The sequence below is a fragment of the Pholcus phalangioides genome, unplaced genomic scaffold (genome assembly GCF_987345545.1).
Source record: "Pholcus phalangioides strain wild (caught in Gottingen) unplaced genomic scaffold, Ppha-v1.0 ptg000008l_1, whole genome shotgun sequence".
Lineage (NCBI taxonomy): Eukaryota > Metazoa > Arthropoda > Arachnida > Araneae > Pholcidae > Pholcus > Pholcus phalangioides.
The window spans coordinates 34,443,353-34,460,800 of record NW_028301601.1 but is presented as its reverse complement, the minus strand read 5'-3'; the positions used below and the strand labels follow the sequence as shown (position 1 = coordinate 34,460,800).

General features: G+C 34.1%; 1 protein-coding gene across 1 annotated transcript in view; it reads right to left on the bottom strand.

Annotated features, from left to right (window-relative positions):
• Window positions 1–4,454: 4,454 nt before the first annotated feature.
• The window catches only part of LOC149084200 (uncharacterized), a 109,026-nt gene continuing 96,032 nt past the window's right edge, over window positions 4,455–17,448 (bottom strand). The window contains exons 4-5 of the mRNA XM_089235456.1: window positions 8,848–8,954; window positions 4,455–5,199 (exon numbers count right to left, since the gene is read on the bottom strand). Coding sequence (XP_089091582.1) covers window positions 8,857–8,954 — 98 coding nt within the window. The 3' untranslated portion in view covers window positions 4,455–5,199; window positions 8,848–8,856. The remainder of the gene's footprint in view (window positions 5,200–8,847; window positions 8,955–17,448) is intronic.

Genomic DNA, 17,448 nt, shown 5'->3' with positions numbered 1-17,448 from the left:
CTGTAGAATTTGGATCGTTTATCGTTGACAAATGTATCGTATTTAGAAATAAATGTTATGTCTGACAAAATATCATTGAATAGTTTTTAAGGGTGATATGGAATAGTTGGGTGATATGAAAAAAAGAGGGGCTCAAAACATTGTTTCAAATTTATCAAAAACAAGGTTTAATGGGTCAATGATAATGAAAATCCGAATTTCATTCTTTTTGCTTGTAGTTGATGATGTGGTCGTGTCATAGTCAATGGGTTTCCAAATGTTGTTTCATGGCAGCTTTTATTTGGTTCAACATGATCAAACGCCACTAAACCCTTAACTATTCTGGAACCCATAGAGCTTTCAAAGAAGAAAAATGTTTTGTAACTAATACTCGCAAAGCTGTTTTTTACTTTGAAATTTTAACGAGCTAGTGTCTTTAAAAAACCAGCAGATTGAAAGAAGGGTATAAATCAAGGTAAGAAGCATTATCCATTAGTTTATGCTGTTTTCGCACAATTTTACTCCGGTCATTGAATTTAAATATCTCGGTGAATATTGTACTTCAAAATGTGATTTTTTTTGTTGACGTCAGTAGAGACGTGGCAACAACTTTTTAATTGGCTTTAAGGTCACAAGGTTGTCCATATAAAAAGTTAATATCTTTATTTTAATAACTATATTTTAGTTATGTTTCTCACTTGCAACACGAATCACGTATCCGAGTTACGTTATTTGGATACTTTTTGTAATCAGAATCATCCCTATAGAATAAACGGTTTGTCAGTAAAATGTGACAATGGGGAATTACCTGCATATAGATATTATATGTAAAAAATATTATACACTGTTAGATACACATATTATACACATAAATAGTTTATCACTGTTTCACTTGAGCGTCATGCTTAAAGGCGGATAAAACCCGGCATTCCATATTACTCGGCTATAATATATTCCAAAAAACCCGCATTGCCTCTAATCTGGACAGAAAGGGGATTCATAGACACTCTTCTTAACCGTACATGAAACCTCGTACACCTTTCTCCATACCGGAATTAATAACGAATTGGTACATGCCGGAATGTGTGTTCTGAATGTAGGTGTGGCCTCTAATGTATATATGCTTGCCAGAATTGTGCATGTTTTTGCTGGTGCTGCTACCCACCTTTCATATTTTGCAAGTGAAGATGGTAAATGTTTGAATTTTTGTGTTATGGTAGTATCGTGTTGCAGGTCCGCCTGCTTTCTGCAGAGAAGCTTTTCAAATGAGAGACCGACTCGCATTCACTCCTCGCAAAGTTGGAAAACCCACAGACAACCAACTTCAGCTGACAACCACTGTGCCGTCAATGGGGGCTCGAACCTGGATTCTCACGATACCCACACCATCCCACAGCGGCGATTCGTGAAGATTGTCCGTAACCAATGAAATTATATTGTTGATTATAAACTGGAAGTGAGATATGAAGTGCGTTTTATAGTTGAGTGAATTGTCCAAAATCTTAAGGGTATTATGAGCAGAATTCTCGCGCATGCCTACGGTTATCCAGCGCACACATGGGGAAGCATCACCTTACGTTGGGTAAACGTGGTCGTCAGGTTGAGCCGGCTGCGATCACTCAAAGATAGTGAATTCCGCAGAGTAATGTGTACCAGATGCATGCACGGTTATGTAGTAGTATTCGAAGGCAGTCAGTGCCACAGTGCTCTGAAGAAATTACTGAGCACGAAGTTCAATACAAATTAGCAAAGAACGATGTCGACATAAAAGTGCGCGGGATGGAAGCCATGAGAACAAAATATGTTTACAGCTGAGGAAATGAACCACTTTGTTGACGAGACATGACCAAGCGAATACAATGAATCCTGGCACGAAATCTACGACTGTGTCTCTGACGTAATTTTCCTGTGTAGTTTAAAGCTGAACGCCAGGTCAGCTATAGTGACATGATCGGGAACTCTGTGTTATTATCCACTTAATTAATTAAGATGGAAATAAGTGCCGTGGGAAACACAGAATTAGAATATGTTGGTGGCGCCCAAACAGCGGTCCATACGTTATATACCGCTTATACCATATACCGCTTTTAAGTGAGCTTTGGTTCAGATACAGATAGATCACAGCCTGCGGTATAATTATAGACCACTTCAGTGATCCTCGACACATTTATAGATCAATTAAGTGGGCAGCGGCATATTCTAATTTTAATTTAGTGGTCCGTGGTACATTTGCAGATCTCTAACTTCACAGGCTATTAAGAGATCTGAACCTCAGGTTTCTTACGTGATCTGTAAATGTGCCACGGGCCATAAACTGATCTGTAAATGTGCCACGGACCATAAACTGATCTGTAAATGTGCCACGGACCATAAACTGATCTTTAAGTTCGTCGCGGGGTGTGGAATTGTACTGCGGCCCATTATTTGATATGGTATTACGCTGCTTTTAGTTCATTTTCACATAACTATGTTCAGGAAGGGCCGTGGATTGAGCACGTATTATCTAAGCTTAGGGTGGCCAACTTCTCACTGTTCGATGTTCGGCATAATGGTAAGCTGCCGCTTCGCGGAGAGCACCCGGGCAACACTTTGGTGCATAAGCTACACCCATAAAATTACCCGGAAAATTCATAAATTTGTCTCCGGTTTATGGTGGAAACAGGCAATTTAGTCATTAAAATTTTTCCCTGGGCTCCTCATAAACTGATACATATCCATTGTTTTTCTGGCTCCCAGCTAGTATATGCACTGAATCACAAAATTTACTGTTTATTTTCCCAATTATTTCATTAAGTTACATCCATAATATGAATTTTACAGACAAAACACTTTTTTTTATAGTTTTCTGCAATTATTTTTGACCTGATCTCCTGATTTGGCAACCGGTGGGGCCACACGGGACAAGGAATTGATTCACGCACCAATAGACTTACAGAGGAGTTCTACTATTGGGATGGAAAGCGTGACAAAAGCCGGCCATGTGAATGATATCAACTACCATGGGTAAACCCCTGATGGAACCAAGTTAAAATAGACCAGCTTCGCATTGGCTCAGTCGGGCCACCTGTAGATGCGAGAGTATGTGCGCACACGCACCATTAACTGGTGCTCTTGGATGTCCATGATGATTACAAGAAACCAGATTCACGATACACGTATTCTTATTGCTTGAGATACTTTCTTGGAACAGAATATCCTGTGTTATCCTGTGTAACAAATATCCTGCGAGTCCTGTATTTTGATTTGAGAAAGTGCTAGTCCGCTTCAACGTGGAATGCCACCAACTGACAAAAAAAAAAAAACACACGCGCACACACAAACCGTGTTCGGGTGTAGAACTCTCTTGTTCAACGAAACAATATGAATCCGACCTTACAATATAACACATTGTTTGCTCTTTGAACGTATTAGGGTGTACGGTTGTGGCAACTATTAACGACGGTTTTTGTTAAATAGGTGCTGTCATCGATGTTACGACGTAAAAGTGAGGAGCTTGATATAAGTGAATGTCACCTATCGATGTCGCAGACTAATTTCTTCAAGAGAATAAATTTTTTGTATCCGTCAGTCAATACGCTGAAACTTATCTGACGGGGTTCGACATTCGCAGCTCTAAGGTTGAAAAGCCTCAGAAAAATACATCCAGTCTATAAAGAAAATTAGTAAAAGAGACCAAAGAGCCAGAGAAACAAATATAATATTTATTCCGATTTATCTTACAGTGCTCAGAGTTCAAAAATGCGATGTCAGCCACGACGGTGACCAATCAATAACAAAGTGAAGAATAAACTTTATAGCATTTGTAAAAGTCACACTCTATAGTGTGCGTATGAATCATATACGTACATACGTATGTGTACACATATACATATGAATTATTGCATGAATGAAGTATTTACGTCATCTAGGATTTTTCAAGCATTTCATTTTTATTTCCACTTTAGCAAATTTCACGAAATACCAGTAGAAGTAAGGTAAATTATTAAAAAAAATTAATAATTACGCTTTCAATTCCGAGCTGAAAACAATAATGAAAAATAATTTAATTATCTGTTTAATTATATCAGTTTTTTAATACTTACAATTATAGTGAATAAATACTGTAGTTCAATTGGTATGGATTTTTTTTTCAAAAGTATTATTTTTTCAACATAAAAGAAAAATAAATAGTTTTGTATTGTATTATCAAAATAACAATAATATATTTAATTGAGTTAACTGTATAGATTATATTGAACGCTTTCCCAGTTTCATTTGCGTATGATTGAATTATACAACAAAATTATCTTTTTAGACTTCAGATACCTGGGAAATTAATGAATTGAATTTATTTAATGTTAAAAAAAATAATAAGTTAGTATTAAAATAATAAAATATTATTTTATTTAATAAGATTAAAATATAAAAAGATATATATTAAAAATAGCAAAAAATATTTATGGCGGTGCCTTATTGTTATTTATATATATAATAGGGTATAGAGTATATATTTTTCTCTTAAATCTTTCACGAAAAGAATACCAATTTTTTTAAAATTCCATTTGTTTTTTATTGATGAATAAATGAATAATATGATGTGAAAATAAATGCTTTAAACTTTATCCCGGATAATATACGCAATAATAATATCAAAATCAAATATATTTCCCGTATTGTTTTAGATGAATACATTTTTATTATTCAAATTGCATGCCTGACAAATTTCAGTATAGTAATATCTGTATTTATATAATTAAAATTTCAAAATAAAGAAGATAGAAACGCATATTCCGTCATTATAGTACTGAAATTAAACTGTGCCATTTTTTATTTGTATAAGAAAATCAGTGAAAATAAAACAAAAATAGTATAATTTTCTGCAATGATTAATATTTTTCGAAAATTTAGTTCGATATAATTTCCGTTATCCTTTTACGATTCATATCAGAAGTCATTTAAATGAAAGTATGTATCATTATATTTAAACACCATATTGTTCTCCGTACAACACACAGAGTCCTTCCAGGATTTATGACACATGGATATAACTAGACACCGATATTAAATGACCATTTTGGGGGGTCTCCATTTCGACATTTATTTGAGTCGTTTCCACGTGAATATCATATAACAAGAATCATTTCTTTTTGATAGTGTCTTTATATCATTGATACTGTCCAGCTCAGATAGCGGATGGTGTATATCCAAAGTAAGAATGTCTATTCCCATAACGGTAGGCACCTACAGAAAGAAAATAATTATTATATACCGTCGAATTTAATATGTTAAAATGATAATCATTACTACTAATGCAGTAATAGCCTAACGGAGACTCCCCGTTGGCAACACTTTTGCCTATTAAATCCCTATCCCGTGGATTAGGGATTTAATGTATTTCACTCCCCTTTAGCGGACAGTAAAATCAGGAAAACTAATTTTTTCTGTAGTCTAATTTATTAATTTTTGAGCATAAACCGAGAATTATGATCATGTTTGATCCCAAGCTCGTGTTAGTAAATATGATAAATCGTTAATAAATTACTTAATTGATCCAGGATAGTGAAATCTAATGGTAATGGCTTTGTTTCTTGATAACGTGTGAAGAAAGCCACCATGAAAGTTTTACACATCTTCTTTACACTTATTTTAATGTAATTTTTTTCACAAAATATGTGTGGTGTACGCATCATGTACGGACAAACACAGTTACTTGGTTTAATGAAGAAAAGAAATGTTATAATTTTTTTTCATATTTATCAGACTTTTCAACTTCATTTGGGAATTAAGCATAATCACCGGTAAAATGTAGTAAAATTTAATCAAACTTTTTTTTTATCGAGACGATTGATGATTATGCGTAATCACCGGGCTATCACGTTTGCAGTTATACAGTTTACACACATTTTAATACATATACATTTTAACGATAAAATGTATAGAAACCGATTGCTAACGAAGCCAAACGTCGTATAAATGTGAAAGTCGCATAAATGAAGCTAAATTCTACATCGCACCTCTCCACGTGTATCCGGTTAACCCAGCGAACCGTTTTTCATTTGGTTTACTTTTCCGCTTTTTATTTATTTTTAAACTTTCTACGGACTTTTTGCCGACCCTGCATTTCATGCTTAACGAATTTTTGAAAGGTTCTTTCTTTTAAAGTTATCATTTTATAAATTACAAAATTAAATCATGAATAAACAGTACTCACGTTTTGCACAGTAAACAAATGAAACTTCTATGACGATGTATGGAAGAATAAATAAGTAATACGCATCTGGATGCATGATTCACTGATAAAATTCACTCCCTATTTTGTTGAGGAGTGAAAGTGCACCTTCAAATTTTTGATAATACATTTATTTGTTTTTGTAGTATATTTCACTGGTGAAAAAAATACCCTTTATCGTTTTGGAGAGGAGTGAAATTACCCTTCAAAATTATATTTTTCGGATAACGCTGCACCCGTAAATCCAAATATTTTTAAGAATCGAAGGTGCTCAAGACACCCATGACATAAATAATCCAACAGGAATTATCCGAGCTCCGAATGATTACGAAGGAGAGATTTCTGTATCCAAGAAAACTCTCGGAATTATCTGGCATTGCCAACAGAAAGAATAACGTTTCGATATCACTGCTTGCCAATCAGTCTAGTCACAGGATTTCTCAGCGTCACACCGAGTTATTTGCTCTTGACAGTCCATGACGTTTCCGTGCACGTACCACCGTGAGTTTGGAAAGGGGGAGGGGGGGGGGGAGGGATGAAGATGATTGTTCTACCAAGTTTTAGTTAGTTTTGTCCTCTGTCTACCACCACCAACCAGTTGGGGTATTTCTATCTCACACACACACACCACCTGTAACTTTCTCTCACAATCCCCAGCAAAATCAATACAAACGAGTAACACCCTGGATCTGATACATCCACGATGTATATATGCGTTTGTATTTCTAACAAACTAGTCATTTAGGACGGAATCTTTTTTTTTTTATGTCTGTGTGTATTGGAGGCTGGCGTACAAAGTGTCACGCAATTGCGTGGATGTAACATTGGGTTCCTATTCTATTTCTTTGGTTACGTTGATCATATAGGTTTACTTTGCAACACTCCAGGTTAAAATCACGGATATATAGGATTTGGTATACGATAAAAACGTGTCCATACCGTTCTAGTAATACTTTTCTTATCATCCTATTGTAAAGAACTGCTGTAATTTGTGATTGGCATCGAATGGTTAGGACAGTTTCGCATGAAACTTTCATGAATGTATAGTGTCCGCAACTATGCATCGTTTCCTGTAAATGCAAAATGCGGCCTTTATCTCGTCAACCGTTCGTCGTAGAGATATGATTCCAACTTAAAAAATGCTCTAAAGGTGTTGAAAAAGTGAGGCGTTCCATTCCAAAACTCACTCATCGACGTTTTTTACAATTCGTGTTATCGATACCATTCCTTTCTATAGGAAAGCTGCACAGTTTTCAAGGTTTAATCCTTTCCAAAACACTTCCTATTTTTTATTTTAACTGTTAGGAGGACGCATGTATAATTACAATAAAGAAACATTTTATTGAGTTCCTGTAACATTTACCAAAACACGATGAGTGTATTTTGGAAACGCCTCAATTACGCTGTACCAGTTTTGACAGTAAAAATACATGGTTTCAAAAAAAATCTAAATTTTTTACAGTTTCTTTGTCCTCTAACTTCCAATTAGACAGTTGTTGTTCTGTATTTCTTGAGGCAGACAGAAAGAAAAATAATGTTTCCTTGTGCAATAATTCGCTAAGATATTTGAATTTAAAAACGGAGAAAATTTATAAAATAATAGCAAAAACTAATGTGCAACGCTTCTTTTCCCTCATTTGTGCTATTCTTTCCCAAATTTTCTCTTGAAACAGTTTTTGTGAAACTTTTCTTGTGAAACGTACAACGCCAAACTTGGTGATCAAATTCGAATGGAAATGCTTCTATTGTGTATCGGAGCAGTTTCATTCCATGATTTGGAAACAGTTATCCCGTGCAGCACTACAATCGGTATCGAAAACACCCGGAAGTGATGAATGCTAGAATTATTTCCTAACCTTCCATTAAGGCGTTCTGTTCATTAAGGCTGAAGCTTTCTAACTTTCTGATGAATAACTACAGCTATAGATAGGTAGCTCTGAATACGTAACCTTTTATTATGTACACTCTATATGCATTTCTAAAAATAATCTGTTCTAAACATAATGTTCTATTTCTTTTTTACCCTTTAAATGGTTTTTAAAATTTTCCCTGATCCACATTATAACTGCGGTAACGGAAATAAATTAACCTTATAAAAATTACCACTTATGTTTAAGGAGAATTTTTTTCCCCCGATTACGTGAGCTGATAAATGCTTTCCTTCCTAGCACTGGAAATGAAAAAAAAAAAAAGAACAAGGAAGGGAGAGAAAAAGTCTATCGTTTTCTGTGTTATTGCTGTACGCTTAATGGTATACTATTTCAAAGCGAAAGGGAAAACATCCTTTCTCTGTCTGCCTCTCTTTCTTTTCTGTTTCATCAGACATTGAACAAAAGCTGACTCCGCCTACTGGCAGTTGATTGACAAGTTGGGAGGGATAGGAAACATGTTTGACTGTAAAAACAACTTCAACGCAGTAGCTTGGTTTGCGATTGTCGGAATGAGAGGGTTTTAAAAACCCCGAAATATATTTCGGAACTGCCGAAATCACGCGGATAAAGTTGGAAGAGATGTTTCGTCATTGCCGTTTTGGGAGTTAAAAAAAAACCACGCGCTGTTTCATGCATGGCTATGTTATTTCATTGTTATGAAGGATGCATTTTTTAAATGTTAACTTGGATCATATTTTGCACATCAATCATGCCTAAATTTATGCTCACCCAGTATTATTAAGGAAATCTTATGAGGAGCCACTTCATGGCGAACCACATCATTGACATAATCCAATAATTTATCGTTACTGGGCTGGCTCTGTCTGTTAGGCTTCCTGTAATGATAAATAAATAAATAAAGATTTATATACAGATATCCATATCAAAAACCAAATTAATATCTCACAAATGATATGGATTTTTTATCCATATCACTTGTGATTTACCCTGGATTTTTATTCTTCGAATATCATATAAAAAATAATTTAATATATTGTATTTAAGGTTACAGAAGAAATAATAGAAAATTGCTAATTGGTACTGGGTGCGTTCGGATCAGCAAGCGCGGGGCTCCTTCTTTCAAAACTTATTTTTGTTTGATAATCAGTGACAATGTGTATTTGGGTGTTACTACGTGTCAATTAAGAGGCACAACCATTTCTTTTAACAGAACAGGGCTATCCGAATAAGTTCACTACCGAAAATGCTTTGGGGGGGGGGTATTTTTGACACCCGTGAGAGCTGGCTTTCAGTGATTAAATACTGAACGAAATTGTGAAATATAATGTAATAAAAATCAAAAGTTCATATTTATATGTTAAAGCTAGGAGAGATAGAGAGAGAGAGAGAAACAAAATCAGAATGAATAAAAATTTTCGGAAATAATTCTGGCCTCGCTTTAACCGGTGGTTTTGCGTCTGGACGCTGTTAAGACGCTGCAGTGTATTACAGATCAGTCGATTGAGAAAACTGGAGCCCACCTTTCTGCCGAAGAAATACAGAATATACTGTATTAGGGTGGTATATTTGAGCTGACACTACTCAGACCTATTTAACGCCTGTTCTGGTGAATGTGTTTCGTTGATAGATAGTACTAGGTAGATACGCTGTATGGTTCATGGACAGCAAAAGAAGAAAATATCTGCAATTTAAAATGCACCACATTTTCACCTACTGGCCAAAAGTCGAACTATTTTTATTGCAGCTTCCTTTTCCCTATAGTCCATATAACCTACATGCCGAGTTTCAACGAAATATGCCCACCAAAATAGGAGCTACACAAGTTTGCGTAGTGTCAGTTTATTTATAACTACCCTGAAAGGAAGAACAAAAACACATGCGTGTTCAAGCGTCGTTTGAATCATGGAGAACTGAATGATAACATTCAATCGACACTAACATCAAATATGGCATGTTTGTAGCCTGATGATCCAAGTTGTACCTGCGCATGAGGCAAGTTCTTTCATGCACGTCTGAGGAGCTGTTCGAATTAGCGAGTGTGCTTGATCCACTGAATAATATTGCAAAAAATTATATGGAACACGGCAATTCATGTAATGAGATCATTAAAATATTATTTTTCATTTTATCGAAAAATAAATGTGAGGATACTCGGTGATAGGTGAGACAACCATAATTTCTTATGGGCAATATACTTATATGTCATCATAATTATTGGTTCTTTATTGCACTTATTGGATTGCTGTATTTTCGGTATAGTTTGGATATGTATTCAACATCCATAATTTTTATGGGCATATTTTTTTCAACCGCCTCGTTAGGCATTTTCTGAGTACGACAAAGAAATTCCATATTTGCAAATGCAACATTCGCCAATGTATTTAAATTCAAAAATCAGAGGAAAGTGGGAAAAGAACAAAATAAATACGGGAAAGAAGCGTTGCTCATTATTTTATGCTGTTTTTTCACTACTTTCCTCCGATTTCTGAATTCAAATATCTCTGAAAGGTTATATGAATAATTATGAAATCACCCTGTATATTCCTATGAACAATAATTAAAATGAATAATATTGCAAAATGGAATATTGCTACTTATTTTTCAAACCAAAAAACGCGTTACCATCAATGTCCGTATTGCACATTTCTTCTGTGAAATCATAATTCATTTTAATATTATTTGAATATTATTTTTTGTGAGAACAATCATTTTTATACGTCAATGAATATTTTTTACATATTTATTCCTGAAATAAGAAAATATTTCTAGATTATTCAAGTACTTGCAAAATTTTTCCGGCATCGTCAGAAAATAAAACAAAAAAACTGGGGAAATCCTATTTGGGATTCATAACACGCATGTTTATGAGTGAGTTCGGCACTGCCGCCTGATTTACAATATATTTTTCGAGAACATCATAAAGATGAGTTGATACGGTAAATCTAAACGAAACGAAAATATCTGAAGTAATTTTTATTGAAAAAAGGAGAAGGAATCCAACAATTCGCATTCGTTTTATATAGATATATAGAGAAAAAAAAAATATGAGGGCCACAGCTTGGCTCGGCTCGGCCTGGGCTCCACTCTGAAGCTCCAGGGGTAATTACAACCTCGGTCGACTACAGAGACCTCTCCTGGAAGAGATTAGGAGAGCGTGTAAACATTGTGGGGGCTATTGATTGATATTGACCAGAAGGCAACAACAGCGCGACATTTACACGGTCGGCCATTTTGTCAGCCAACGTAATAACCTGTACGAACCCCCCCCCGTCCCCCCCACTGTACCATCAACCTGTCTCCAACATCTTTGGGTTCTTATAGTTGTTGGGAAAAATTTCTTGCTAGCTGGTTTGGTGCTCGACGGAAACCAAAAACTGATTGGATAGGGTCACGCTCGATATGCTCGCTCTTGTGCCGTGAGAAAATTTCATGCGGGAGAAAAAGACTTTTTTTTTTGTTTTTATTATAAATCTAATAATTAAGAGCGAAATCAATGAAAGTGAATCAAACCTGATAATTAATGGAAAACAATTAATTAAATGCAATTACGGTTGCACAACGGCTTTGCATTTATTATTTAGTTAAAATGCGTCGGAAGTAGGGATATATTATTCACAAAGTTTTTGAGACGAGAAAGGTCATGAAATTCGCATTGGATTTATTCATGTATAAAGATTTATTCGTCTATTAATTTATATAAAACTCATTAACCCTTTCAGACCTAGTGTCCATCTCAATAGACATAACCTTCAAATGTCAACAGTAAATTTATCTCTTGTTATAGATGAGGTTCATTATTGGCTTTTTGGTATTGACGTCAATTCCTTTACTGAAACCGAAATATATTACTACAGTCGAATCCCGTTTTAACGAATATCGTTATAGCGAAAATCTCGTTTTAACGAACACTCTTCTAATCCCTCAAATAAGTTTACATAGGAACAATGCAAACAACATGAAATTCCTTTATAACGAAATATCGTTATAACGAAGTGATTTCTCCGGTCTCTTGGAGTTCGTTATAACGAGATTCGACTGTATGTTGATAACACTACGGTTACAACGCCGCCACAATTTATGTCAGTCATCGGTGCTGCTTGCTTACACAATAAAGTATGTTTTTATTCCTTTGTCAAAAAATATTTTTACTGTAGAATTTTCTTCACTATTCTCTTACGGCCTCCCTGTACCTTATACCATACAGGATTTTTTTTTTTATTTGTACTCGTATTTAAACATTTGCATGAAGATAATGGGATGTCTGTTTAGATGGACAAACTAGGTTTTAGAGGTAGCAAAACTTCTTCCAGAATTTTGTTGTCGTTCTTATGTTTAAAATTTTAATTATATCTTTGATGGAAAGGGATTCTATGGTAAAGAATTTAAAAAAATGAGCAAATTTATTTCAGGGGTTATTTGTAATGTACAGGGTGCTCCAAAAGACCGCGACGTATTAAAAAAAAATCAAAATAAACTCAACAAACTGACATCTTACAGTGATCGTTGCAACATCATGGCCAGGCCCGTCATTTCAATTTTTTCAGGGGGGGGGCATATATTCACCGTATGCATGTATATATATACACCATTTCTAGTGTATTTTATGAAGCACGGAAGGGGGGGGGGGAAATCACCCTCTTCCCCACACAAATGACAGGCCTGGTCATGGCCGAGTATTATTTTTGGGGAATTAAAAGAGTTTGCACCAAATTCCATGCAGTGCTTGCATTGTACATGAAAACATGTAAGCAGAAAAGCGAGATTTTGACATAATACGCCATCAGTAACAATTAAGATTTGAGTTTTTACCTGTTTTTCGCCACGCACCGTTACACTTTGATGGATATACCCTTTGTAGGGCAAGCCAGTCGTATCTTAAATTTACTTTATTCAATTTGCTAACATCATCAGTAGTATCAATTGCACGTAATAAAGTATCGATTTTTTTGCATGATTTGTTTCACGACCCTTCCAATTAAAAACTTAAAGTAAGTGCTGTGCGTGGAAACAAAATTAGTCAATATTCAATTTACCATTTTCGCAATCATTGCCTCAATTTTTTTCTCTTTTTTTTTGGAAAATGCCGGACTAATTCGGAGACATGATACGTCAATTAACGAATTTCTTTTCCAAGCATTCAAAACTTTATTACTCACGAGATCAGCACGATAAACCAATCACAGTGTCCAAAGTAGACAAAACATCCTATGAAATATCCCATTGATTGAAATTACCGATTTCTAAATACATTACAGATATCAGAATTTACGAGTCAGTCTATATTTACCAATATATCATAAGTCATACTTTATTTCAGTTGAAAATTCGTTTAACACTTGTCCAATATGCCCTTGTTTAACCAATAAATCGAATTTGAATTGACCTACGCCCGAGTGAATCCAAGTAGACTATCGGGAAAATAGAAATAACAATAGTAGCAGCAGCACCGAGTTATGAATCAATGCAAATATTTCATCTCGTTGTTCAATGTATTTCATTCTTTCTCCTCCCTATACCACGAGACCCTCCAGGGTAAAGTTGCGGAGCCAGCAAGAAACAAGACGCATAACCCAAAATATAAGGGGGAAGTAAACGCTGCAGGGCACAATTCGAGTGAGGAAAATATGCATATGTCGTCGTTGTTTGGATAGACGAATATTTCAAAACGACTTATGGCCATGTGCTGACTTTTCCGGGGATACAAGAAAATATATTTTCATATCCTTATTCCATAGTGTCTTACTCGAAACAAAAATTATTTCTCCCTTCTGTGACATTAGATGCGTGAAAAAACAAAATTTCAGCCGCGTTTGTTTTCTTTCGTACACCATCCATGACGTTTTTTCTGGTTTCTAACAAATCAAAATTGTATTGTACAAATCCTCTCGCGTAAACACGAACATGAAATATACATTTATATATATTACGTGTACATATATACAACAAGGCTTTGAAGAATTCTGCACGTATGGTCTGTTCATCAGGATGAGAGCCTAAGACTATTGTCGATCTTTGTCGTTTTCATGGCAAGGGAGACATTAGAGTCAAGATTTCGATCTGTGGAAAGTGGCTATAACGTTTTTATGGCTTTCTGGTAAGCCTAAAATCCATTGGAGGCATTTTTATTTTTGTGGATTGGCACATACATGGATACATACTTTTATCGGATCGACTTCCATAAAGAATACGCAATTCTTACGGTTGTTATAACATGGATTCGCGTGATGGGTAGATCACAGCCACGTATCAGGTAGGAAGCATCAAAAATGTTTTAATAAAAATTGATTTTACATCATTGATAATAATTTAAAGTGTTATAAATGCTCATCGGACTTAGTATGACGCGTGGTTCATCTATGGATCCATTCATATAGGGAGATAAAATAGTTTCTTTCTCTGTGTGTGAATCCAACTTGACTGATTTTGACAAAGCTAACATTTATATTTAATTTTCTATCAAATAGAACAGATAATGAGAATTTGTGTGACAAATTTATGAGTGATTATTTAATGATTTTTCGAAGATGATTGAAATATTTTTGCAATGGCATATACGTACTTGAAAATTTTGATTGAGACACGTCATTTAAAATCCCAAATTCTTTTCTATTCACAAAATAAATTAAAATTGTAACATTCCTAAAAGCTCTCTTATATGCATATTATTGTTTTAAATCTTAATTTCCATGCATCATTTATTTAGATGAATTCTCATTCTATGCATATTTAATATTGATTTTTTTGAATTACGATGGTTTTAAACACTGTTTTCAACTCGCTCTTTGAAAAATGCAGTGTGCATTAATTGTTGTATATTTCTCAACATCTACGAAAAGAATTTTCAACCCAATAGTATGCATTCAATTATGAACACTACTAGAGAAAACAAAAATTCCCCAATGATTCTTCTTAGTTATTTAGGAAACAAACATTTTACCAAAAATGGCGAAAGAAACAACTATGACCTTTTGAATTTCTGACGAACAATGACGTACTTCCAACTATCACCTAAAAAACAGGAGTGACATTTTACAACCTAAAAGGCAAAATTTATTGCCAAAATTTACCTTAGAAGAAAAATACTTTTACGAAAATTCACGTAGAAAGCAGCAAAATATTTTTACCAAAATTTAACTAAGAAGCGAAATATATTTCTCTACATTCACATAAGAAACGTAAAATGACTTCTTGATAAGTTTCCAACAAATAAAGATTTTCTGAAATAATTTATAAAAACATTTTCCTCAACCATTCAACAGTTATTTAAGAGTCGTCAAATTTTCCTGAAAATTATTCGACCAATAACGAATTTTCTAGGCTTTACATGATGAAAGACAATTTATTTAGCAAAAATTATCTAAAAAATATCGAAGACCTTTTCAAAAATTTCCCAGAAACGCCTATGATTTTTTCAAACATTTCATAGCAAACACTGATGGCATTTTCCACAATTATTTAAGAAACAACAATGACATTTTCAAAAATTACATATTAACATTGCCTTTTTGTTAAAAAAATTATCTTTTAAGAATCTATGGACGGATAATTTCTTTTTCAAATTTCACAACCAAAGACTCGAAATTTCTTCAATTAACATACAATTTTACTGCATTTTAGATGAACAAAATACTGTTTGAGAAAAATAACTTAACATTACATTAAGAAAAAAAACCCATTTTAATGGAAATCATTTAATATTGAAAAAGGAAACATTTAATACCAATTTTCAAAATGCAAGATTTTTACAGAAATTAAACGGAAAGTAATAATAAATGCATACTAATGAAGCTTTGAACGTGTTTTTTTATGCATCATATTTATATTTTGTTTTCTTTTCAAGTTATTTGAATGAAATAATAGAAATTCTTTTCTATTCACAAATAAATTAAATATTTAAAATTCCTAAAAGCTTGTGTATGTATATATATATATTTTTTAACTTTCTTCACTTTCCATATATATCATTTATTTAGATGAACTTTCATTCTATGCATGTTTAATATTGGATTTAGTGATGCGTAAAAATGTTATAGGAAATGGAAAAAAAAATACCAAGAAAATAAAATAGGAGTTTATATAGAGCATAAGATATTCTCTCGAAATCGATTAAGAGTGTTCCTCTCGGAAAAACTGTTTAAATTAAGAATTCATACATAAAGCTGAAAATTCATAAATGAAGATGCCTGCGGATTTGCATAAATATATGCTGCATAAGACATGCTTATACCATCATTTAGAAGTCACTTGAACCTCATTTAAATGAGTTTTAGAATCGATGGAAGGCTCGAGAAGAATTCATTAAAAATCATGAATTTTGGGTACCTTCTTAAGAAAAAAATTACTTATAATATGCGTGTTTAGAGATTGAGATTTACTTCTTATGTTTATTGTAGGGTTGTTTCTTTTGAACGTAAATTAACGGAACAAATTCAGAGAATATTTTTCGATGCAAGTTTATTCAGAAGCACGTGTTTAAAATGTTTGATGGTGATTCAATTCTGAATAGCAATTGCTTCTCCATTTTGTGAGGAATTTATTTATAAGTATTTCGCTTGTAATACAAAGGTTTGTTGTTGTCAACTTCCGTAGGCAGAAAAAAGAGAAGATTCGGTGTGATGAGTTTACGATTTATGATATAGATGGCGATAGCCAGGGTAAACACAAACTTTCTGCTAGACATTCTCAATGATTTGATGTGAATTTTCGGTTCATGTGATATATTAATTGGAAACGTCTCATATCATCATATGTGAGAGTTACATATCGGAGAGATAAATGGTATCGGGAGAATTTTTTTAAAAGGTAAGCAGCATCAATCTAAACAAAGTATTAAATGCAATACTAGTGTATATACGTAGATCTTTTAAGTAATTTATCCTTTCAAATAGAGTTTTTTTTTTCCATTTGATTAATATACTTGGACTATTATACAGGGCGACCGGTTGAGTCCGTTGGTCGTAAATTACTGGCGAACGAGTGATCCTAAAGGCATACATCTAATTAGAAAAAGTATTCGAATAACGTGCGGATCTCTGGCAGGTCATTCATATACAGGGTGATTCAAAATTCATGGGACTCCTATCCAATCATTTTTGGCCATGAAATATATGGTCGAATCACAATAGTGAAGGCGGTAGTGGGTGTTTTTACAGAGTGGAACAACAGCCAATCAATAAATCAAAATAATATATTTTTGCTGCGATTTGTGATATCAACCATTCCAGGGTGCATAGCAGTGTATTGTAATAGGCATACTCATAGTGCAACCTGGATAACGCAAATTCTATCGCAAGCCATTGTACCTGTTGGCACAGCATAACCTTGATGGTCCTAAGAACCAATAGAAAACAAACCGCGATCCAATGAGAA